The sequence below is a fragment of the Anomaloglossus baeobatrachus genome, chromosome 11, assembly GCF_048569485.1.
Source record: "Anomaloglossus baeobatrachus isolate aAnoBae1 chromosome 11, aAnoBae1.hap1, whole genome shotgun sequence".
Taxonomy (NCBI): domain Eukaryota; kingdom Metazoa; phylum Chordata; class Amphibia; order Anura; family Aromobatidae; genus Anomaloglossus; species Anomaloglossus baeobatrachus.
The window spans coordinates 14,541,793-14,566,869 of NC_134363.1; the positions used below are offsets into that span (position 1 = coordinate 14,541,793).

The following is a 25,077-nucleotide window of genomic DNA, read 5'->3' on the forward strand; positions in this document are numbered from 1 at the left end:
AATTCTATATTTCCACTTCCCAATGTTATAACATTCTGTGAGGCACCATTGAGTTAAAAATACTCCATACACCCCTAGATAAGTTCATTACACAATGACATTTCCAGTATGGGGTCATTTCTGGGGTTTCTTCTGATCTGGCACCTCAGGGGTTCGGCTAAAGGAGGCCATCTTCTATTCAAACAGAATCTTCATTCTGAATACTAAGTTGCAAACCTTTCCATCTGATTTTGGCCACACGGCTACTCAATAGTAGTTTACAACCACATATGGGGTACTGTCACATTCGGTAAAAACTGTATAAGAAATTTTCCTGTCCATTTTCTCCTATTATACTTTGGGTTAACTCAAATTTTGAGGCTAAAGTAAAATTTTAGAGGGAAAAACCCTACGTTTCTCATTTTCATGGCCCAATGTAATAAAATTCTGTGTAGTTTGTGGGTCAAATTTTCTCACCACACCGATAGATGAATTATAGGGTTTAGTTTGCCAAATGAGGTCACATGTTAATGTTTCTGCATTTTTGTAACCTCAGTGGCACTGCAAATGGAACACTTTGTCCAAACTTGCATTTAAAAAATCAAACAGTGCTGGTTGCTTTCTGAATCCAGCCATGAATCCAAACATTAGGTTTTGACCATATATGGGGTATCACTGTGTTCTCAAGAAATTGCGTAACAAATTATGGGGTCCGTTTCCCCTATTATCTATTGTCAAAATTAACATTTTATTTGACAATGATAATATTTTAGCAGCAAAAAAAGTATAATTTTCACATCCACATTTTAAAAGGTTCTGTGAAGCACCTATGGGTTACATACAGTATGACAGAAAAAACAATCTCGATCTGTTCCATCGTTATTACCTCATTAACTGACACACAGTTTGCCAGAGTTCCCTTATTGCTATTACCTCATTATCTGACACTGATCATATTTCTTAAATTCTGACTCATCATTATGGTCAAAATTGGCTCCGTCACTAAAGGGTTAAATTATTTATTTATAAATAAATAATTTTAAATAATGGCTTGGGGTTCCCCCTATTATTGACAACAAGCCAAGGTAAAGCAGACAGCTGCAGGCTGATAATATCAGGCTGGGAATTCCCATGGTTATTTGGTCCTTCCCAGCCTAAAAATAGTAGCCCGCAGCTGTCTGTTTATCCTTGAATGGGAATGCAAAATAGGGGGGAACCTCACTCCATTATTTTAACTTATTTATTTATTAAGTTAGATAAAGCTATAAACAACCTTTTGTACCCCATGAAAGGCACTAAAGGATGCAAGTGTACAACCCAACCTATAGGCCTACTCTAATCTGTGCACTCCCTCCTACATGAATTCTCCCTGAACTGCTTCCAGAGGAGAGTGTGCCAAGAATTGCACCCCCGTGTCTCACGATGACACGATGTGACTGGCCAATCACACTAATACCAGTAGCCAAAATGGCTACGACATTATTGTTTATGTTAGGTAATTCCCGTATGTGTATTAGCAAATAGCTGTAAAACATGCGGGGAAAGGACTTGAGCTTTCGCCAGAGCACTCGTAATACTTTATTGAGTAGGAAGCGGCACCGAGCACCTCAATGCTCGCTCATCACTAGACATAACTTTAAGCCAAAGTGATCAGGGTAGCAATATTGGCAATGACCGATGTTTGGTTCTCGTTGGCATTGATTATGAAAAATCTGATTATAATGGCAACTAAAATTTAAAAAATTCACCTGAATTCTTCTTTCATCACTATTGAAAAAACACTAATTTCTCAACTTTTTTCTCTCAGTATTTTCCGATAAATGTAAATCATGCGATTCCGATCAATTACCATGTAAGGAGACTGATATTGAATGTAATTCACGTGGATGTATGACCTCCTTCAGTACGATTCATGCTAGTGAGTACAACTCCATTCTTACTTTTAGCAAAAATACTGTTTCACTAGATCTGGTATTGTGATTGTGATGTCTCTATTTTTGCTTTTATAGAAGGACGTGTTTATTACAAATTACGCAAAGGATGTGCTACTGATCCTGTTTGTGCGATGAATAAAAAAACAAACGTATGTGGAGAAGTACAAAAAGAATCTAGGTTCTGCTGCTATAAAAACTTGTGCAAAGGTTTTGGATCTTTTAGTAAGTATCACTATGGTGTTAATCTTATGGGAATATTTGGCTATTGGGTAAACCCCAAACTTTTTTCTAATTTTAAAGCTTTTATAATGGTTAAAAATCCCAGGTTGATGGTGGGTTTTGTGACCCAAAATTACAGGAGGGTAGGAGATTTGCAGAGCTCTAATCCATCTGCCAGAGACTACTAACCTGGCCAATAGATCATACCCTAGATTATCAGTCCACTAATATCTACCACTAGTGAATGAAATTAAACTCTTACCAACTTATAAGGTACAGTTCTGCCACATGCTGGCTCCCTGACTTTGATGCATGCTCAGAAAATGAGCCTTCATCAAAGCCATGTGTCTCGATGCCTCTGTGCAGATCATCTTGCACACAGGTGATTATCTGTCGCACCTTCCTGAACTACAGAACTGGCAGTGATCTGTTTCCTTTGTGCAGAGCATCTTGCATTTTGAGATGCTCTGCTGTGTTTCTTTGGACATTAGCTGACAGGTTGCTTAACAGCACTGGACTCCATGCAGGTTCTGGGAGGTGCTGAATACTCAGGTGTTCCACCTTTCTGGTAATTGCTCTGTTTCCATTACTCAGCATGCTCTCCCAGAACCTCGCCAATTATACTCTCTGGTTCTGCATTTGTGCTCTCTGCTTGTGTTTGTGCTTGTGTTCTGATCTACGTTTCTTGACCCTGGACCATTGTTTGACTCCTCTCTGCCTGCTCCCTTTTTTTGTTGTTACCTTCTGGCTTCTGACCTCGGACTGTTACCTGACCACATCTCTGCCTCCTCCGTGAATCTAATTCATACTCTCCTGGAATTCTAAGCCTTGGCCTGTGACTTGACTTCAGTTTTTGCTAACTCCCTGTGTCCTGACCCTGGCTTGTCTGACTGCCCTTCTGTCTATAGTATCCATAAGTAGTGATCAGCATCACACCATCAAGTTGAAAGGTGATGGAACTTTACTGTGTATATTAGTAAGAGGTTAATTTTATCAATCAATGCCAGAGTGCATATTTGCAGGCACATGATATCTGTATTGTTTAGCCATCACTCCCCTCTAATAGGCACTTTTCCAGAGAAGCGCCACCTGCCGCTGTAAGCCAGTAAAATGCTGCTGTCAATCTGTGATCGTGGCGTTTCCAGCTGCAGAGGCAGAAAATTAGTCCACATTACTGTCATTGTGAAAAAAAAATGTGAAACATTTTACTACACTGTAGCACACTGCAACCAAGAAGTTAGAAAGAAAAATTATATTTTATGACAATGAGAAACATAACTATGTACTGGAAAGACGATCTGACAATTTATTGCAAGAAAATGTCCTAACTAAAGCATAAAATTTAAATAAAACAATTGCATTTATTTCTCCAGGTATTGCAGAGGATGGACACGAATATGAAAGAGTTCAAAAACTGCCGCTCAACCTCGATAATATGCCAATTAAAAGGAACATAGAGGCTTTCCTCGCGAAAAAACTGAAACAAATTCACATGGCATAAAAAGGTCGGTGAGTCAAACTACATTTTTTAATGTGTGTGAAAACTTTATCATTAGTGATGAGTGAACTCAAACGCTTGAGTACTCGTTACTTAAATTGAGCAGGTCGGATGCTGGGACGGGCGGGACTCATGTAACGAGTATAATAGAAGTCCATGGGAAACTCGAGTTTTTTTACATGTTTGCTATAAGATTTGTGTGTGTTGCCCCTGTAAAACACGTAGAGGAAGAGGAGGGCCTTAGAATATTTTTTTCCAATTTTCAAGAGTGTGACTCTTATAGTGGTAAAATAGAAAACACGGCACTTCTGTAGGTGGTGCACAAGTAGGATCCAATCCCATGAGTACAGTGTCCATTTTAGGACAGGATCATATATCAGTGTGAAACATCCAAAATACCTTGCTTGATCACTGACAACTAACCATTGACATCTGACAACTGATCACTGACATCTGACCACTGATAACTGATCACTGACATCTGATCACTGAAAACTGATCACTGACATCTGACAATTAATCACTGACACCTGATCCCTGACTTCTGATACCTGACATTGTTTTCTTATGATTAGATACATTATTACCTAAATATGAAATCCAATAAATAATGAACCTATAGCTTAATGGTAAGGCATCTGTGTCACACAAAGTATTATCCTTTCAATAAAAAAACCCACTATGTGGACTAGAACCGAGAGCTCCGATGTGTGAGGCCCGATGTGTGAAGCCCGATGTGTGAAGCCCTATGTGTGAAGCCCTATGTGTGAAGCCCTATGTGTGAAGCCCTATGTGTGAAGCCCTATGTGTGAAGCCCTATGTGTGAAGCCCTATGTGTGAAGCCCTATGTGTGAAGCCCTATGTGTGAAGCCCTATGTGTGAAGCCCTATGTGTGAAGCCCTATGTGTGAAGCCCTATGTGTGAGGCCCTATGTGTGAGGCCCTATGTGTGAGGCCCTATGTGTGAGGCCCTATGTGTGAGGCCCTATGTGTGAGGCCCTATGTGTGAGGCCCTATGTGTGAGGCCCTATGTGTGAGGCCCTATGTGTGAGGCCCTATGTGTGAGGCCCGATGTGTGAGGCCCGATGTGTGAGGCCCGATGCGCGAGGCCCGATGCGCGAAGCCCGATGCGCGAAGCCCGATGCGCGACGTCCGGTGTGTAATGTCCGATGTGTGACATCCGATGCTGTCAGAAGGCAGAAGTCACACCTCACACATCAGAATGACATATACACGCTGAGTGTTTGCTTGTTTACCCTTATAACTAACGGAAATCACCAACTTTGTCCTGTGGAGCAGTGGATAAGCTCACAGGGTGGAAAGTCTCCAGAGAAACTTGCTTTTTTGGGTTCAAATCCCAGAAGAAAAAGATTTTTATTTTTAAAATTCTGCTGACTACCACACAAAGTCCAATAATGCATCACATTTAATATCTGACATTCTGATGTGTTAAGGAAGAGTTTCTGACACGCTGTGTATTAAATGGTGAATCACCTAGGCAAAGGAAATTGAGTGGGAGACATTAATTTTCTACATATCTATTTTCGGTGACTGTACATACACATCATTTATTAGGAAAGGGTCTAATGATCAAACTACTTTATTGTAAAATTTTCTTTGTACCCACTCAAGAACTGGCTTCAAACTCATGGCCACTAGGCTGCTTACTAGTCTGCTGCCAGCTAGGCGTGGTCCTAGGGAATGTTATATTCTAGCTGGTGCTGATGCCACAAACTCATGGCTACTAGGGCTCTCACTAGTCTGCTGTCAGCTAGGTGTGGTCCTAGGGAATGTCATATTCTAGTTGCTGTTGATGCTGCAAACTCATGGCCACTAGGCTGTCACTAGTCCGCTGCCGGCTAGGCGTGGTCCAAGGGCATGTCATAGTCTATACTCCCTGAAAGAAGTTCTGTCGCTTATCCATGTTATGTAAATAAAAGCATATAACCTGACTTTAAATTCATCCATTGGTTTTATAAATTACTCTTTTGAAAGCTGAAACCCTCTCAAATTTGGTTTAGGTTAGGAAAATAAAGTTGCTGCAAAGCTGAAATATTGATCATTTAATGAACACAGAAAGGTCAGATTTTGGCAAGACATAAGTTTTGTCACCCACAGAAAGTAATGTGAAATTCAAACAAATATTTTACTTCTAATACAAAGATATGTTGCATAACATTGGTGAATGAAGTTGTGGTGTGATTAGAGCCATATTTAATGTTTTGTTTGACTTCCATGAGCTTGAAGGACTGCATCCATGCGGTTCAACAATGATTCATACAATTTATTGATGGTCATCAGGAATAGCAAAGAATGCAGTCTTACATGCCTCCCAGGGTTCAGCTAAATTCTTTGGTTTTGTCTTCCAAGCTTCCTCTTTCATCCTACCCCAACATGCTCAATGATGTTCATGTCTGGTGACTGGGCTGGCCAGTCCTTGAGCACCTTGATCTTCTTTGCCAGAAGGAACTTTGTTGTAGAGATGGATGTATGAGATGGAGCACCATCCTGCTGCAGAATGTGTGTCCCCTTTTATGATTGGGAATGTAAGATGTAGCTAATACTTCTTGATATTTTAGGCTATTGATATTGCCTTCCACTTTGCAAATGTTTCGCACACTCCCATACTGAATGCAACCCCAGACCATGATCTTTCCACCACCAAGATTAACAGTTTTCTGGGTGTATTTTGGATTCAAACAGGCTCCAGTAGGTCTCCTGCAGTATTTGCGGCGGCTGTGGTGTAATTCAACTGAAGATTCATCAGAGAAATCCACCTTCTGACACTTTTCCAGCGTCCATCTGTTTAGCAGGCTGTGGGACTTGGCAAATGCCATACGATTTTTTAATTGCCTTTTGCTTAGTGCTGGCTTTTGGGCACTGATTCGACAATGGAGGCCATTTCGAGACAGAATCCTACAAACTGTTCTAGTTGACACAGGTACTTGAGGTGACCAGGCCTGTTGGAGCTCTACTGGGGTGGAAGACGGGCTGGCTTTGAATTTTCTAACCAACAAACTTTTCTCCTGAGCAGTTGTCTTGTGGGGTCTGCTGGTCCTGGGCTTGTCAAAAACATCTTCAGTCTCTTCAAATCTTTTCTAATTCTTTGTACTTGACGCTGAGACACATTAAAGGTGCCAGCCACCTCTGCAGTGGATCTGGTCTTCAGCCTCTTGATAATCAAGGCTTTGGTCGCAGGGTGGATTTTTGGCATGTTGTCAGAGGTCAAGTTGCAGTTTCATTGAAGATCTGGGGTGCTGGGTTTCTTTTTATACACACCCACTAATTAACCGATCATTTAGTGAGCACAGGTGAGGATTAGAGTTGAGCGCGGTTCGTGGTTCGTGGTTCTCCAGTTCTAGGCTCGAGTGATTTTTGGGCTGTTCGAGATCGAACTAGAACTCGAGCTTTTTGCTAAAAGCTCGATAGTTCTAGATATGTTCGAGAACGGTTCTAGCAGCAAAAAGCAGGGCTTTTTACAGCTACAGTGAGCAGGAGCCATCGCTGGCAGCCTGCCACAAGCTGGTAACCAAGATAAACATCGGGTATCCAAGCAAAGCGCTTTGGTTAGTAACCCGATGTTTATCTTAGTTACGTGCAGGAAGCCCACACTTTCCCGCTCAGCTCGCTCCACCCCCTCCTGCCCGCGGCATGTACACATACATACACATACACAAACACACACACACACACACACATCCACACCCCCCCCCCCCCGCCCGCCCGCCCGCCCGCTCGCTCGCTCGCTCGCTCGGCTTACCTGCGGTGATGAAGTCCCGCCATCCCGACCTCAGCGCTGTCACTGTCCTCCATGGCCGCCGCTTGTCACATCACCTATCGCTTCCGACCCGAGACTGACACTGGCGGTGACGTCACGGACCTCTCGCGATACTTGATGTGAAGGCGCCGGTCATTGACCTCAGTGACAGGGGCTGTCGGCAGTGCTGGAGATCAGCGCAGGTAATGTACCTCACTGACAGCAGCACTTGTCACCCCCCTGCAGTGACCTGGGCTGACCCATTGATGTTAGCTCAGGTCACTGCACTGGTCTCCCAGCCAATGGGGAACATCCTGCTCTTCATTGACTGGGACAGTGTGCATCGTCATGGCAACCCCTTGGATTACACCAGACCTGGATTTGTTTTTCAATCTAATAAATTGGTTAAAGAGGGAATGTTTTGGGGAGTGTTTTTTCAAATAAAAATGTGTTTGTCGTCTATTTTTTTTTTATTACTGACTGGGTTGGTGATGTCGGGTATCTGATAGACGCCTGACCTCACCAACCCCAGGGCTTGATGCCAGGTGACATTACACATCTGGTATTAACCCCAAATATTACCTCGTTTGCCACCGCACCAGGGCGCGGGATGAGCTGGGGCGAAGCACCAGGATTGGCGCATCTAATGGATGCGCCACTTCTGGGGCGGCTGCAGCCTGCTATTTTTAGGCTGGGGAGATTCCAATAACCATGGACCTCCCTAGTCTGAGAATATCAGGCCCCAGCTGTCTGCTTTACCTTGGCTGGTGATCCAATTTTGGGGGACCCCTACGTGTTTTTTTTTTTAATTATTTATTTAATTTAAAATAACAGCGTGGGGTGCCCTCAGTTTTGGATTACCAGCCAAGGTGAGGTTGCCAGCTGTGGTCTGCAGGCTGCAGCCGTCTGCTTTACCCTAGCTGGCTACAAAACTAGGGGGAACCCTATGTCATTTTTTTTTTCATTTTTTTGGCTAAATACAAAGCTAAGCACCCCTTAGTGCAACATGAAAGGTACCAAAGGGTGTTCCACTTTTTCTCCATTTTTTTCTCCACTTTCTCTCCACTTTTTCTCCACTTTTTCTCCATTTTTTTCTCCACTTATTCTCCACTTTTTCTCCTCTTATTCTCCACTTTTTCTCCACTTTTTCTCCACTTTTTCTCCACTTTTTCTCCTCTTAATCTCCACTTTTTCTCCTCTTATGCTCCACTTTTTCTCCACTTTTTCTCCACTTTTTCTCCACGTTTTCTCCACTTTTTTCTCCACTTTTTCTCCTCTTATGTTCCACTTTTTCTCCACTTTTTCTCCACTTTTTCTCCACGTTTTCTCCACGTTTTCTCCACTTTTTTCTCCACTTTTTCTCCTCTTATGCTCCACTTTTTCTCCACTTTTTCTCCACTTTTTCTCCTCTTAATCTCCACTTTTTCTCCACTTTTTCTCCACTTTTTCTCCACTTTTTTCTCCACTTTTTCTCCACTTTTTCTCCTCTTATGCTCCACTTTTTCTCCACTTTTTCTCCACTTTTTCTCCACTTTTTCTCCTCTTATGCTCCACTTTTTCTCCACTTTTTCTCCACTTTTTCTCCTCTTATGCTCCACTTTTTCTCCACTTTTTCTCCACTTTTTTCTCCACTTTTTCTCCTCTTATGCTCCACTTTTTCTCCACTTTTTCTCCACTTTTTCTCCACTTTTTCTCCTCTTATGCTCCACTTTTTCTCCACTTTTTCTCCACTTTTTCTCCATTTTTTTCTCCACTTATTCTCCACTTTTTCTCCTCTTATTCTCCACTTTTTCTCCACTTTTTCTCCACTTTTTCTCCTCTTATTCTCCACTTTTTCTCCACTTTTTCTCCACTTTTTCTCCATTTTTTTCTCCACTTTCTCCACTTTTTCTCCACTTTTTTCTCCACTTTTTCTCCTCTTATGCTCCACTTTTTCTCCTCTTAATCTCCACTTTTTCTCCACTTTTTCTCCACTTTTTCTCCACTTTTTTCTCCACTTTTTCTCCTCTTATGCTCCACTTTTTCTCCACTTTTTCTCCACTTTTTCTCCACTTTTTCTCCTCTTAATCTCCACTTTTTCTCCTCTTATGCTCCACTTTTTCTCCACTTTTTCTCCACTTTTTCTCCACGTTTTCTCCACTTTTTCTCCACTTTTTCTCCACTTTTTCTCCACTTTTTCTCCACTTTTTCTCCACTTTTTCTCCTCTTATTCTCCACTTTTTCTCCACTTTTTCTCCATTTTTTTCTCCACTTTCTCCACTTTTTCTCCACTTTTTTCTCCACTTTTTCTCCTCTTATGCTCCACTTTTTCTCCTCTTAATCTCCACTTTTTCTCCACTTTTTCTCCACTTTTTCTCCACTTTTTTCTCCACTTTTTCTCCTCTTATGCTCCACTTTTTCTCCACTTTTTCTCCACTTTTTCTCCACTTTTTCTCCTCTTAATCTCCACTTTTTCTCCTCTTATGCTCCACTTTTTCTCCACTTTTTCTCCACTTTTTCTCCACGTTTTCTCCACTTTTTTCTCCACTTTTTCTCCTCTTATGCTCCACTTTTTCTCCACTTTTTCTCCACTTTTTCTCCACTTTTTCTCCACGTTTTCTCCACGTTTTCTCCATTTTTTTCTCCACTTTTTCTCCTCTTATGCTCCACTTTTTCTCCACTTTTTCTCCACTTTTTCTCCTCTTAATCTCCACTTTTTCTCCACTTTTTCTCCACTTTTTCTCCACTTTTTCTCCACTTTTTTCTCCACTTTTTCTCCACTTTTTCTCCACTTTTTCTCCACTTTTTCTCCACGTTTTCTCCACGTTTTCTCCACTTTTTTCTCCACTTTTTCTCCTCTTATGCTCCACTTTTTCTCCACTTTTTCTCCACTTTTTCTCCTCTTAATCTCCACTTTTTCTCCACTTTTTCTCCACTTTTTCTCCACTTTTTCTCCACTTTTTCTCCACTTTTTTCTCCACTTTTTCTCCACTTTTTCTCCTCTTATGCTCCACTTTTTCTCCACTTTTTCTCCACTTTTTCTCCACTTTTTCTCCTCTTATGCTCCACTTTTTCTCCACTTTTTCTCCACTTTTTCTCCTCTTATGCTCCACTTTTTCTCCACTTTTTCTCCACTTTTTTCTCCACTTTTTCTCCTCTTATGCTCCACTTTTTCTCCACTTTTTCTCCACTTTTTCTCCACTTTTTCTCCTCTTATGCTCCACTTTTTCTCCACTTTTTCTCCACTTTTTCTCCATTTTTTTCTCCACTTTTTCTCCACTTTTTCTCCTCTTATTCTCCACTTTTTCTCCACTTTTTCTCCACTTTTTCTCCACTTTTTCTCCACGTTTTCTCCACGTTTTCTCCACTTTTTTCTCCACTTTTTCTCCTCTTATGCTCCACTTTTTCTCCTCTTAATCTCCACTTTTTCTCCACTTTTTCTCCACTTTTTCTCCACTTTTTTCTCCACTTTTTCTCCTCTTATGCTCCACTTTTTCTCCACTTTTTCTCCACTTTTTCTCCACTTTTTCTCCTCTTAATCTCCACTTTTTCTCCTCTTATGCTCCAATTTTTCTCCACTTTTTCTCCACTTTTTCTCCACGTTTTCTCCACTTTTTTCTCCACTTTTTCTCCTCTTATGCTCCACTTTTTCTCCACTTTTTCTCCACTTTTTCTCCACTTTTTCTCCACGTTTTCTCCACGTTTTCTCCACTTTTTTCTCCACTTTTTCTCCTCTTATGCTCCACTTTTTCTCCACTTTTTCTCCACTTTTTCTCCTCTTAATCTCCACTTTTTCTCCACTTTTTCTCCACTTTTTCTCCACTTTTTCTCCACTTTTTCTCCACTTTTTTCTCCACTTTTTCTCCACTTTTTCTCCTCTTATGCTCCACTTTTTCTCCACTTTTTCTCCACTTTTTCTCCACGTTTTCTCCACGTTTTCTCCACTTTTTTCTCCACTTTTTCTCCTCTTATGCTCCACTTTTTCTCCACTTTTTCTCCACTTTTTCTCCTCTTAATCTCCACTTTTTCTCCACTTTTTTTCCACTTTTTCTCCACTTTTTCTCCACTTTTTCTCCACTTTTTTCTCCACTTTTTCTCCACTTTTTCTCCTCTTATGCTCCACTTTTTCTCCACTTTTTCTCCACTTTTTCTCCACGTTTTCTCCACGTTTTCTCCACTTTTTTCTCCACTTTTTCTCCTCTTATGCTCCACTTTTTCTCCACTTTTTCTCCACTTTTTCTCCTCTTAATCTCCACTTTTTCTCCACTTTTTTTCCACTTTTTCTCCACTTTTTCTCCACTTTTTCTCCACTTTTTTCTCCACTTTTTCTCCACTTTTTCTCCTCTTATGCTCCACTTTTTCTCCACTTTTTCTCCACTTTTTTCTCCACTTTTTCTCCTCTTATGCTCCACTTTTTCTCCACTTTTTCTCCACTTTTTCTCCACTTTTTCTCCTCTTATGCTCCACTTTTTCTCCACTTTTTCTCCACTTTTTCTCCATTTTTTTCTCCACTTTTTCTCCACTTTTTCTCCTCTTATTCTCCACTTTTTCTCCACTTTTTCTCCACTTTTTCTCCATTTTTTTCTCCACTTTCTCCACTTTTTCTCCACTTTTTTCTCCACTTTTTCTCCTCTTATGCTCCACTTTTTCTCCTCTTAATCTCCACTTTTTTTCCACTTTTTCTCCACTTTTTCTCCACTTTTTTCTCCACTTTTTCTCCTCTTATGCTCCACTTTTTCTCCACTTTTTCTCCACTTTTTCTCCACTTTTTCTCCTCTTAATCTCCACTTTTTCTCCTCTTATGCTCCAATTTTTCTCCACTTTTTCTCCACTTTTTCTCCACGTTTTCTCCACTTTTTTCTCCACTTTTTCTCCTCTTATGCTCCACTTTTTCTCCACTTTTTCTCCACTTTTTCTCCACTTTTTCTCCACTTTTTCTCCACTTTTTCTCCACTTTTTCTCCACTTTTTTCTCCACTTTTTCTCCACTTTTTCTCCTCTTATGCTCCACTTTTTCTCCACTTTTTCTCCACTTTTTCTCCACGTTTTCTCCACGTTTTCTCCACTTTTTTCTCCACTTTTTCTCCTCTTATGCTCCACTTTTTCTCCACTTTTTCTCCACTTTTTCTCCTCTTAATCTCCACTTTTTCTCCACTTTTTTTCCACTTTTTCTCCACTTTTTCTCCACTTTTTCTCCACTTTTTTCTCCACTTTTTCTCCACTTTTTCTCCTCTTATGCTCCACTTTTTCTCCACTTTTTCTCCACTTTTTCTCCACGTTTTCTCCACGTTTTCTCCACTTTTTTCTCCACTTTTTCTCCTCTTATGCTCCACTTTTTCTCCACTTTTTCTCCACTTTTTCTCCTCTTAATCTCCACTTTTTCTCCACTTTTTTTCCACTTTTTCTCCACTTTTTCTCCACTTTTTCTCCACTTTTTTCTCCACTTTTTCTCCACTTTTTCTCCTCTTATGCTCCACTTTTTCTCCACTTTTTCTCCACTTTTTTCTCCACTTTTTCTCCTCTTATGCTCCACTTTTTCTCCACTTTTTCTCCACTTTTTCTCCACTTTTTCTCCTCTTATGCTCCACTTTTTCTCCACTTTTTCTCCACTTTTTCTCCATTTTTTTCTCCACGTTTTCTCCACTTTTTCTCCTCTTATTCTCCACTTTTTCTCCACTTTTTCTCCACTTTTTCTCCATTTTTTTCTCCACTTTCTCCACTTTTTCTCCACTTTTTTCTCCACTTTTTCTCCTCTTATGCTCCACTTTTTCTCCTCTTAATCTCCACTTTTTTTCCACTTTTTCTCCACTTTTTCTCCACTTTTTTCTCCACTTTTTCTCCTCTTATGCTCCACTTTTTCTCCACTTTTTCTCCACTTTTTCTCCACTTTTTCTCCTCTTAATCTCCACTTTTTCTCCTCTTATGCTCCAATTTTTCTCCACTTTTTCTCCACTTTTTCTCCACGTTTTCTCCACTTTTTTCTCCACTTTTTCTCCTCTTATGCTCCACTTTTTCTCCACTTTTTCTCCACTTTTTCTCCACGTTTTCTCCACGTTTTCTCCACGTTTTCTCCACTTTTTTCTCCACTTTTTCTCCTCTTATGCTCCACTTTTTCTCCACTTTTTCTCCACTTTTTCTCCTCTTAATCTCCACTTTTTCTCCACTTTTTCTCCACTTTTTCTCCACTTTTTCTCCACTTTTTCTCCACTTTTTTCTCCACTTTTTCTCCACTTTTTCTCCTCTTATGCTCCACTTTTTCTCCACTTTTTCTCCACTTTTTCTCCACGTTTTCTCCACGTTTTCTCCACTTTTTTCTCCACTTTTTCTCCTCTTATGCTCCACTTTTTCTCCTCTTAATCTCCACTTTTTCTCCACTTTTTCTCCACTTTTTCTCCACTTTTTTCTCCACTTTTTCTCCTCTTATGCTCCACTTTTTCTCCACTTTTTCTCCACTTTTTCTCCACTTTTTCTCCTCTTAATCTCCACTTTTTCTCCTCTTATGCTCCAATTTTTCTCCACTTTTTCTCCACTTTTTCTCCACGTTTTCTCCACTTTTTTCTCCACTTTTTCTCCTCTTATGCTCCACTTTTTCTCCACTTTTTCTCCACTTTTTCTCCACTTTTTCTCCACGTTTTCTCCACGTTTTCTCCACTTTTTTTCTCCACTTTTTCTCCTCTTATGCTCCACTTTTTCTCCACTTTTTCTCCACTTTTTCTCCTCTTAATCTCCACTTTTTCTCCACTTTTTCTCCACTTTTTCTCCACTTTTTCTCCACTTTTTCTCCACTTTTTTCTCCACTTTTTCTCCACTTTTTCTCTTCTTATGCTCCACTTTTTCTCCACTTTTTCTCCACTTTTTCTCCACGTTTTCTCCACTTTTTTCTCCACTTTTTCTCCTCTTATGCTCCACTTTTTCTCCACTTTTTCTCCACTTTTTCTCCTCTTAATCTCCACTTTTTCTCCACTTTTTCTCCACTTTTTCTCCACTTTTTCTCCACTTTTTTCTCCACTTTTTCTCCACTTTTTCTCCTCTTATGCTCCACTTTTTCTCCACTTTTTCTCCACTTTTTCTCCACTTTTTCTCCTCTTATGCTCCACTTTTTCTCCACTTTTTCTCCACTTTTTCTCCTCTTATGCTCCACTTTTTCTCCACTTTTTCTCCACTTTTTTCTCCACTTTTTCTCCTCTTATGCTCCACTTTTTCTCCACTTTTTCTCCACTTTTTCTCCACTTTTTTTCCTCTTATGCTCCACTTTTTCTCCACTTTTTCTCCACTTTTTCTCCATTTTTTTCTCCACTTATTCTCCACTTTTTCTCCTCTTATTCTCCACTTTTTCTCCACTTTTTCTCCACTTTTTCTCCTCTTATTCTCCACTTTTTCTCCACTTTTTCTCCACTTTTTCTCCATTTTTTTCTCCACTTTCTCCACTTTTTCTCCACTTTTTTCTCCACTTTTTCTCCTCTTATGCTCCACTTTTTCTCCTCTTAATCTCCACTTTTTCTCCACTTTTTTCTCCACTTTTTCTCCTCTTATGCTCCACTTTTTCTCCACTTTTTCTCCACTTTTTCTCCACTTTTTCTCCACTTTTTCTCCTCTTAATCTCCACTTTTTCTCCTCTTATGCTCCACTTTTTCTCCACTTTTTCTCCACTTTTTCTCCACTTTTTCTCCACTTTTTCTCCTCTTATGCTCCACTTTTTCTCCACTTTTTCTCCTCTTAATCTCCACTTTTTCTCCTCTTATGCTCCACTTTTTCTCCACTTTTTCTCCACTTTTTCTCCTCTTATGCTCCACTTTTTCTCCACTTTTTCTCCACTTTTTTCTCCACTTTTTCTCCTGTTATGCTCCACTTTTTCTCCACTTTTTCCCCACTTTTTCTCCACTTATGTCCACTTATTCTCCACTTTTTCTCCACTTTTTCTCTACTTTTTCTATGGTCGGTCTACCCATTAGCTCTGCCATGCATAGTGTAGCTCTACACCTACTGCACATGTTACTTTATGATTGACATCTCTTTCGTACCAGAGCTGTCTAAGTCTACTCTGACCCCATATTTGGCATTACTATATTGTCCTTGTACTGTATTATGACATTTGTATCATGTGTTTCATTTCTTGCTGTGTTGCAATTTTTTTGCTGCATCCCAATTGTACCTCTACATTGTTCGAGTTTATGTTATTGTTCTCTCACTCTTATGTGATACTGATTATTGTCATTTTTCATGATTACATGCAGATAAGTCCAATCTGACGAAGGCTCAGGCCGAAACGTCATTTGTAACTTGTTTTGGACAAAAACATATATGCTTATGAAAAAAAAAATTTCTTAATACGGACCAATAAAGAGTGATTTTGCATTACTATCCGTTGTGACTTACTGACTTAGTCTGGGAGATATAGAGTGCCGAGGTTACTCACTAATTTTATCTATTATTACCTCTGAGCACCTATATACCAGTGAGCAGAGCTTCCTCTACAGTAGTTCTCCTGATTAGGCATGCCCTTACCTCATGAGCAGGGCATTGCAGCTTTGGTAGCAACCATTACGACATGGACTCTGCTGCTGTGGACCCGGGGAGAGTGAGTGCAGATTCATTGCACCCACACTCCTCACATGAAGGGTCCGCACTCCTAGAAAATGGGGGATACGTTCCCTGAGTGTCTCCCCCCCATATTCTAGACGGTCCAGAGTCGTCGTGGGACCCCTTTATTTTTTTTCTTACAATAAATTGGTGAAAGAGGAAATGTTTCGGGGACTGTTTTTTCAAATAAATTTCTCGATTTTTTGTTTTTGTTAGTACTGACAGTTTATGATGTTGGGTATCTAATAGACGCCATGACATCACAAACTGCTGGGCTTGATCTCAGGTGACTTTACAGCTAGTATCAACCCGATTTATTACCCCGTTTGCCACTGCACCAGGGCACGGGATGAGCTGGGGTGAAGCGCCAGGATTGGCGCATCTAGTGGATGCGCCACGTCTGGGGTGCCTGCGGCCTGCTATTTTTAGGCTGTGAAGGCCCAATAACTATGGACCTTCCCACCCTGAGAATACCAGACCACAGCTGTCCGCTTTACCTTGGCTGGTGATCCAATTTGGGGGGTCCCCTACTTTTATTGTGTAATTATTAATATTTATAAAATAATTATAAAAAAGAGCCTGAGGGGACCTCCACATTGGATCCCCAACCACGGTAAAGCTGCCAGCTGTGGTTTTCAGGCTACAGCCGTCTGCTTTACCCTAGCTGGCTATCAAAAATGGGGGGACCCAACGTAATTTTTTTTTTTTAACTATTTTTTAAATAGAAAAAATTAATGGGCTTCCCTGTATTTTGATTGCCAACCAAGGTAACGGCAGGCAGATGGGGGTGGCAACCCATAGCTGTCTGCTTTATCTGCGCTGAGAATCAAAAATACCGCGGAGCGCTACGTCATTTTTTTAAAGATTTATTTTTACAGCACTGTGATGTCCAGCAATCAAAATACAGGGAAGCCCATTTTATTTTTAGTTATTTAAATAAATAATTAAAAAAAATATATGTTAGCTCCCACTGCATTTTTTGTATTGCTAGCTAAGGGTAATCCAAGCAGCTACTGGCTGCTAACCCCCACTGCTTGGTGTTACCTTCACTGGCAATGGAAAATCCAGGGAAGCATTTTTTTTTTTTTTTGCCAAAAAGCTACAAAAAAAGGACGTGAGCTTCGCCATATTTTTGTATGCTAGCCAGGTATAGCAGGCAGGTGCTGGAAGAGTTGGATACAGCGCCAGAAGATGGCGCTTCTATGAAAATGCCATTTTCTGAGGTGGCTGCAGACTGCAATTCGCAGCAGTGGGGCCCAGAAAGCTCAGGCCAACCGGTGGTGCGGATTCCAATCCCAGCTGCCTAGTTGTACCTGGCTGGACACAAAAATGGGGCAAAGCCCACGTCATTTGTTTTCTAATTATTTCATGAAATTCATGAAATAATAAAAAAAGGGCTTCCCTTTATTTTTGGTTCCCAGCCGGGTACAAATAGGCAACTGGGGGTTGGGGGCAGCCGTACCTGCCTGCTGTACCTGGCTAGCATACAAAAATATGGCGAAGCCACATAATTTTTTCAGGGGGCAAAAAACTTCTGCATACAGTCCTGGATGGAGTATGCTGAGCCTTGTAGTTCTGCAGCTGCTGTCTGTCTGTATGGAGAAGAGCAGACAGCAGCTGCAGAACTACAAGGCTCAGCATACTCCATCCAGGACTGTATGCAGAAGTTTTTTGCCCACCAAAAAAATGACGTGGGCTTCGCCATATTTTTGTATGCTAGCCAGGTACAGCTGGCAGCCACGGGCTGCCTCCAACCCCCAGTTGCCTATTTGTACCCGGCTGGGAACCAAAAATATAGGGAAGCCCGTTTTTTTTAATTATTTCACTTATTTCATGAAATAATTAAAAAACAAATGACGTGGGCTTCGCCCTATTTTTGTGTCCAGCCGGGTACAACTAGGCAGCTGGGGATTGGAATCCGCAACACAGGTTAGCCCGAGGTTTGTGGGCGCCTCTGCTGCGGATTTCAGTCCGCAGCCGTCCCAGAAAATGGCGCTCTCATAGAAGCGCCATCATCTGGCGCTGTATCCAACTCTTCCAACAGCCCTGGAGCCGGGTGGCTTGTTGGGTAATCATGAGTTAATACTGGCTTTGTTTTACCAGCCAGTATTAAGCCAGAGATTCTTAATGTCAGGCACATTTGACCCGGCCATTAAGAATCTCCAATAAAGGGTTAAAAAAAGACACCACACAGAGAAAAAATACTTTAATAGAAATAAATACACAGACACATTAGAGACTCCATCTTTATTACCCCTGTCAGCCCTCCACGATCCTGCTCTTCTGTCTTCTTTCTTTCTAGTGTAGTAGTAGTGACGATTGTTGTGAGGGGCATCACTTGGGGCTGGGGAACCTCCATCCTAACTACAATGCTCACTACAATCGGGAAGCAGCGTGCAGCCTTCACTCCGTGAGTGATCACTGCTGGCTGCTAGCGGTAACGCTGACAGACGCGTTACCATAGCAACGGTGCTCCCGGAGCCGCGGTTAGCGGTGACGTCACCGCTAACTGCGTTGCTATGGCAACGGTGATCTCCGTTAATGACCGGCTGTGTCAGCCGGTCCCTAACGGAACGGGGAGTCGACCGTGTGCTAGAGCATGTCGCCGGTACACGGCGATACACATAGGTGCACCGTGTACCGGAGAGATGCACTCGCAGGTCCTACATGACGTGTCATAGTCATGTGACCAGTCTGTAGCCAATGAGATAATAGCCACGTGACTGGTCACATGGCTATTTTGACGTCACGATAGGTCCTGCTTCTCTGCTGGCAGTGCAGGTCACCGGGAGGATTCAGCGATCATCGGATGGAATAGCGGCAGGAGACAGAGTGCAGAAGGGATCGCGAGGACCGGTAAGTGTTATGGCAATGTTTATTAACTGTTTGTGTACATTTATAATGCATTTTTATGTGTTTGTGATTGCCTCCCATTATAGCCTATACGTTCGAGTTCGGTTCGTCGAACGTTCGACGAACCGAACTCGAACGGGACCCCCGTTCGGCGAACCGGCCTCGAGCCGAACCGGGACCGGTTCGCTCATCTCTAGTGAGGATGTAAACTAGGATTGGGTGTATTATATGGCAAGGCGACAAAACTTTTGTCTTGCCAAAATCGGACCTTTCTGTGTTCATTAAATGATCAATATTTCAGCTTTGCAGCAACTTTATTTTCATAACCTAAACCAAATTTGGGAGAGTTTCAGCTTTCAAAAGAGTAATTTATGAAACCAATGAATGAATTTAAAGTCAGGTTATAAGCTTTTATTTACATAACATGGATAAGCAACAGAACTTCTGTCAGGGAGTGTAGCTGGTGCTGATGCTGGTGCATGTGTTTACTGTCACCTCACAGATCTGCCAAGCAGGTTATCTTACTATAACTTATACTTTGCTTACCGTATTTTTCGGACTATAAGACGCACAGAACCATAAGACGCACCCTGGTTTTAGAGGGGGAAAATAGGAAAACAAAATTTTAAGCAAAAAGTGTGATCATGACACACTGTTATGGGGCGAGGATCTGCTGCTGACACTGTTATGGGGGTAATGTCCCTAAATTTACTACTATAGTACCCCATGCTGGTAATGATCCTCCTGCCTTGTATATGATCCCAATCCTTGTATATATGTCCCTCATACTCCTATATACCCCCATCCTGCTCTATACCCCATCCTGCTCTATACCCCATCCTGATAAATATCCCATCCTGATAAATACCCCCATCCTGCTATATACCCCCATCCTGATAAATACCCCCATCCTGAGAAATACCAGTATCCTTCTATATACCCTCATCCTGCTATATACCCCCATCCTGCTATATACCCAATCCTGATAAATATTTCCATCCTGCTATATATTCCCATCCTGCTATATACCCAATCCTGATAAATATTTCCATCCTGCTATATACCGTCATCCTGCTATATACCCTCATCCTGCTATATACCCTCCATCCTGCTATTTACCCTCATCCTGCTATATACCCCCATCCTGGTATATGGCCTGCATCCTGCGGCACACAAAAAATAAACGTCTATACTCACCTTTCCTCACTCCAGCAGCATCGCTCGTCCTCCTGTCTGTGCCAGCAGCAGCGCTGCTGACCTGTGTGGAGCTGTTCAACGTTCCCTGTAGCATCATGATGTGTTCCTGTCTGCCTGCCCACTGTGTGTGGAGCTGTGCGCAGAGGGATAACGTCATCACTGTGCGCGCTCTCTACATAGATCAGCGGGCCGGCAGACAGGAGGACATCGCGATGCTGCAGGGAACGGTGAGTATATTTATTCACTGCCCCGCGCTGATAATGATGCGAGGGGGGCAGTAAATATAGTCACACATGATCACTCCAGGCTGTAGTTGCCAGGGGTGATCACGTGGGCCGGCTGCTAATTATGCGCAAATCCCCCACCCATCTGTCAGTGCCGGCTTCAGCGCTGAGACATGATGGGCAGGACGATTCATGCATATAAAATGAGCGGGCCCACATGGTCACGGAAGGCGCTGCTACAGCCTGGCATGCCGCCTATGACCCTCTCCACTACAGAACCCTCATTAGCCACAGCCCTACATTCAGACTATAAGACGCACCACCCACTTTCCCCCAACATTTGGGGGGGGGGGGAGTGCGTCTTATAGTCCAAAAAATACGGTATTTTTAAGGGCCTGTGCACACATTGCAAATTTGTTGCATTAATTTTTGCGCACATTTGTCTCAAAACCTGAAGGGTTTCTTGCTGTCAGCAAAGTGAATGAGAATCCTGATGTCTCATGCGCACGGTGATTATTTTCTTCGTGCAGATATACATTTGCAGCAAGTCAGTTCTTTCAGCATTTTGCTGCAGATTTCACTCATAGTTATGAGTGGGGAAAATCTACATAAAAAAGCACCAAAAACACTGCAAAAATTTGCCTTTTTGTGGCTGTTTGTCCTGCTAAGAGATGCAGTGATGGTGCAGAAATTTTTTCAGCAAATAACTGCTGACACGATTAAGGCTATGTGCACACATTCATTTTTTTAAATCAAAATACTCTCTGCACCAAATCTGCATCTACTGGCAGGAAAAGAAGTGCGTTTTTGTTGTTTTCAATGTGTTTTTTCCATGTGTTTTATTTGCATTCTCAGGTGGAAAAACACTTTCATTGACTTTGCTGGCATAAGGATTTGCTTGCAGTTTTGTGACAAATCTGCACCAAAATGGATGAACTTCACCCGACTTCATTGTAATTGCGCGGCTCTGTGTGTGTGCAGCAGCCTGATTTGCAATCACAGGTGAAGGACTCACCTGTAACCACAAATCCCCCGAGTGACTGAAGTGAGCTACGCGATCAGCGGTGCCGTCACTCAGGTTACCCACGGCCAGCTGGAGTTCTCCGCCTGAAAGCGGTGACCGTGGGTAACCTGAGTGATGTCATTGCTGATCCCGCGGCTCACTTCAGTTACTCCATAGAGCTGACAGAGAGTGGTTGTGTTCTGTGGTCGCTCCTGTCAACTTCATGCAGCAGAGCTGGATGCATCGTTGGACCTCATGTGGATTACATCAGACCTGGAGCGGTATTTGGTGATTTTAATAAAGTGGTGAAAGAGGGTGTTTTTTTTGTCTTTTATTCCAAATAAAGGATTTCTTTGGGTGTATGTGTTTATTTACTTTTACTTACAGATTAATCATGGGTAGTGTCTCATAGATGCCTGCCATGATTAACCTAGGACTTTGTGGCAGCTACGGTCTGCATGGTCTGCCATTAACTCCCTATTACCCCAATTGCCACCGCACCAGTGTAAATCGGGATGAGTCGGGTAGAGTCCCGGGACTGTCGCATCTAATGGATGCGGCTATTCTGGGCGGCTGCTGGCTGATATTTTTAGGCTAGGGGGCTCCCCATAATGTGGGGCTCCTCCTCATGAGAATACCAGCCTTCAGCCTTGCTGCTTTACTTTGGCTGGTATCAAAATTGGGGGGACTGCAGGCCATTTTTTTAAATTATTTATTTATTTATATATTTATTTTACTGCACTACATAGACTCGCCCACCGGCGGCTGTGATTGGTTGTAATGTGACAGCTGTCACTCAGTGTGGGGGTTCGTCTAAATGCAACCAATCATAGGCGCCTGTCGGCGGGGGAAGCAGTGAATACGAGATGGAATAATGAGCAGTCGGCATTTTCAAAAGCAGGAGAAGCCGCCAGAGCAGTGTGAGAGTTGTGCAGCGCTGCGCCAGGGATCAGTGATCGGTGAGTATGAGAGAGGAGAGGTAGAGGGAGAGAATGGCAGACAGAGAGAGAAAGACCGATGGACAGACAGAGAGAGCCCTATAGCTGGATTCTGGTTCACATATTTGCGGTCTGGCGATTTATGGAGCTGCTAGCAGCTACTGGACACTGTCTTCAGCCCTTAGAAGGACTATTTATTAGTTGGATAAAGTCTTTCTACACCACCAGCTCCCGCCAGCTCTCTATGACTGCGTGTTCACAAAATAGCCGCTGGCTTATAAAGCCCCTATGATGCTGTGCGGCCAAGCCAATCACAGAAACATTACAACAAATTGACTGCGGCATTACTGTGAGGGTAAGCAACATCAGATGTGTTCATTGGCTGGAAAACAGGCACCAGGATGTCAGACATGAAACTGAAAGTATCGGAGCGGATACAGTTTTATTCGTCGGATACCGAATGATGCGAATATGCAATTATCCGTCGGATACCGAATAGTGGCGAGTACATTTGCTCATCCCCAAAAATTAACCTTGAAAAGAACTTTTGGTTTTACATTGCATCATTAAGGGCCTTAAGGTTATAAATCCCTGCCTACCAGCATCTAAAGGGGGCTTTACACCCAGCGATATCGCTAGTGATGTTGCTCGTGAAAGCATCCACCCCATCGTTTGTGCATCACGGGGAAATCGCTGCCCATGGCACACAATATTGCTAACACCCGTCACACGTAGTTACCTTCCTAGCGACATCGCTGTGGGCGGCGAACAACCTCTTCATTAAGGGGGAGGTTCGTGCGCCATCACAGAGATGTCACACAGCGGCTGACCAATAGAAGTGGAGGGGCGGAGAACAGCTGCAATAATCAACACTCCAATCCCCGGAGGATGCAGGTAAGCTGTTTTTTGTCGCTCCCGGGGTGTCACACGTAGCGATGTGTGCTGCCTCCGGAACGACGAACAACCTACGTCAACAACGACCAATGAGATTTTTAAAATGAACGATGTGTCAACAATCAACGATAAGGTGAGTATTTTTCATCGTTAACACTCGCTCGGAGCTATTACACGCAACGATGTTGCTAACGACGCCAGATGTGCGTCACGAATTCCGTGACTATGACGACATATCGTTAGATATGTCGTTGTGTGTAACGGGGCCTTAAGACACAATCCCTTCTTCAGCAGCTCACCCTATGCCAGATGCAGCTAACAGTATTATTAGAGAAAAGAATAAATTAGACTTAGCCCTGTAAAGGGCATTTAGTTTTACATTACAACAGAAAGGACAGAAAAGATTTAACCCCTTCCTAGATGCCTTTTAATACACTATCCTTTCTCCAGCAGGCAGCCCTACACTAAATTCAGCTAAGCGTGGTATTATTATAGAATAGAATAGATTTTATTATGTTGCAGCAGCAAGGACTGTAAGGCCATAGTTCCTGGCTTGAAGCTTCTAATACATTATCCCTTCTCCAGCAGCTCTCCCTACACTAAGAGCAGGATTATTAGATAATAAAATTGATTAGACTCAGCCCTGAAGAACGATTTTTGGTTTTATGTTAAAGCAGCAAGAACTGTAAAGTTATAATACCTGTCTAGATGCCTCTGAGATGCTATTCCTCATCCAGCAGCTAGCTCTACACTTGTCAGCTAAGAGCTGTATTATTAGATAATAGAATAGATTTTTTTTATGTTGCAGCAGCAAGGACTGTAAGGTAATAATCACTCTAATACACTATTCCTTGTGCAACAGCTCTTCCTACACTATTTCCAGGATACGGTATGCTTAACATGGCGTCAACGGGTCTTACAGAGACCCGATGACGTGATGCGGCTGGTCAATCACAGTAATGTCCGTAGCCAACATGGCTGCAGCATTATCGTGATTGGCACGTAATCCCCTACATGTTTAGTGACTGGAAAAAAGCCGCAAAACATGCACGGCAGGGACTCAAGCATGGCGACTGAGCACTTGGGATGCTTGATCGTGTACCGAGCCCACCGAGCACCCTGATACTTGATCCAGTTACAAGCAGTGCCGACCGCTCTTTCTCATTATTATTTATTACCCAGTGTTTGTGAAATAAAAAAGAAAAATGTTAAATACAATCTTGACTATAAATATCCTTCTGACATGTATACAGCTCTTGTGCATGGAATCCTGTTACAGTGTTAATGCAATGTTTACAAAAATTAGAATTTATTTTATGTATATAAGGTTTTTCTGATTATGTCTTATTTTTATGTCTACAGGGAGTTGACTTCAAATAATAATAAAATAAAGGCTTTATCAATGCTACTGGCTGCAAATTAAATTTTCACGGCTCAATTAAGATCATAGAAAAATGCAGAGAAAAATGCGGACGCCGGGCATCTCCCAAAAATGAATGAATAAGGCTCTGTTCTAATGATCTTTCTCCGATCTGTCTTAATCACAAATGTTATAGAAGGATACAATATGTAATGTCTTGCAATTGGGCATCCAAATTCTTTCTTGGCTTTGTATTTTGGAGCTGGGGCTTTTTTTTACAAAAGATGTAATTATCCGAACACTGCAATAAATATTCACTAAGCAATGTGTTATCTATCAATGACTTTATAGAAAGGTTCTAACAACTAATGATGGAACTGTTACTTTGTGTCTTTTAAAGAAAATATATTATATAAAGTAATCACTTTTCTAAATTCCTATTACTATGCACATCACATAAAATAATGATCCTGAAAACTTGCTATCTTCATCTTGTTCACTGAAGGCTGCTTTCACACCTCCGGTTTCTGCAATGCGGCACAATCCGGCACTTTGCAGGAAAATCGCAACCGTTTTTTTTTTGCTGCCGGTTGCGATTTTCCTGCATAGACTTTAATTAGTGCCGCATTGTGCCGCATGGCCCTGCGTTCCGTCCGTTTTTTGC

At 42.0% G+C, this 25,077-nt stretch overlaps 1 protein-coding gene across 1 annotated transcript in view; it reads left to right on the forward strand.

Moving 5' to 3' along the window:
• The window catches only part of LOC142256726 (uncharacterized), a 34,815-nt gene extending 10,077 nt beyond the window's left edge, over window positions 1–24,738 (forward strand). The window contains exons 3-6 of the mRNA XM_075328580.1: window positions 1,787–1,897; window positions 1,989–2,135; window positions 3,506–3,637; window positions 24,416–24,738. Coding sequence (XP_075184695.1) covers window positions 1,787–1,897; window positions 1,989–2,135; window positions 3,506–3,633 — 386 coding nt within the window. The 3' untranslated portion in view covers window positions 3,634–3,637; window positions 24,416–24,738. The remainder of the gene's footprint in view (window positions 1–1,786; window positions 1,898–1,988; window positions 2,136–3,505; window positions 3,638–24,415) is intronic.
• The last annotated feature ends 339 nt before the right edge of the window (window positions 24,739–25,077 follow it).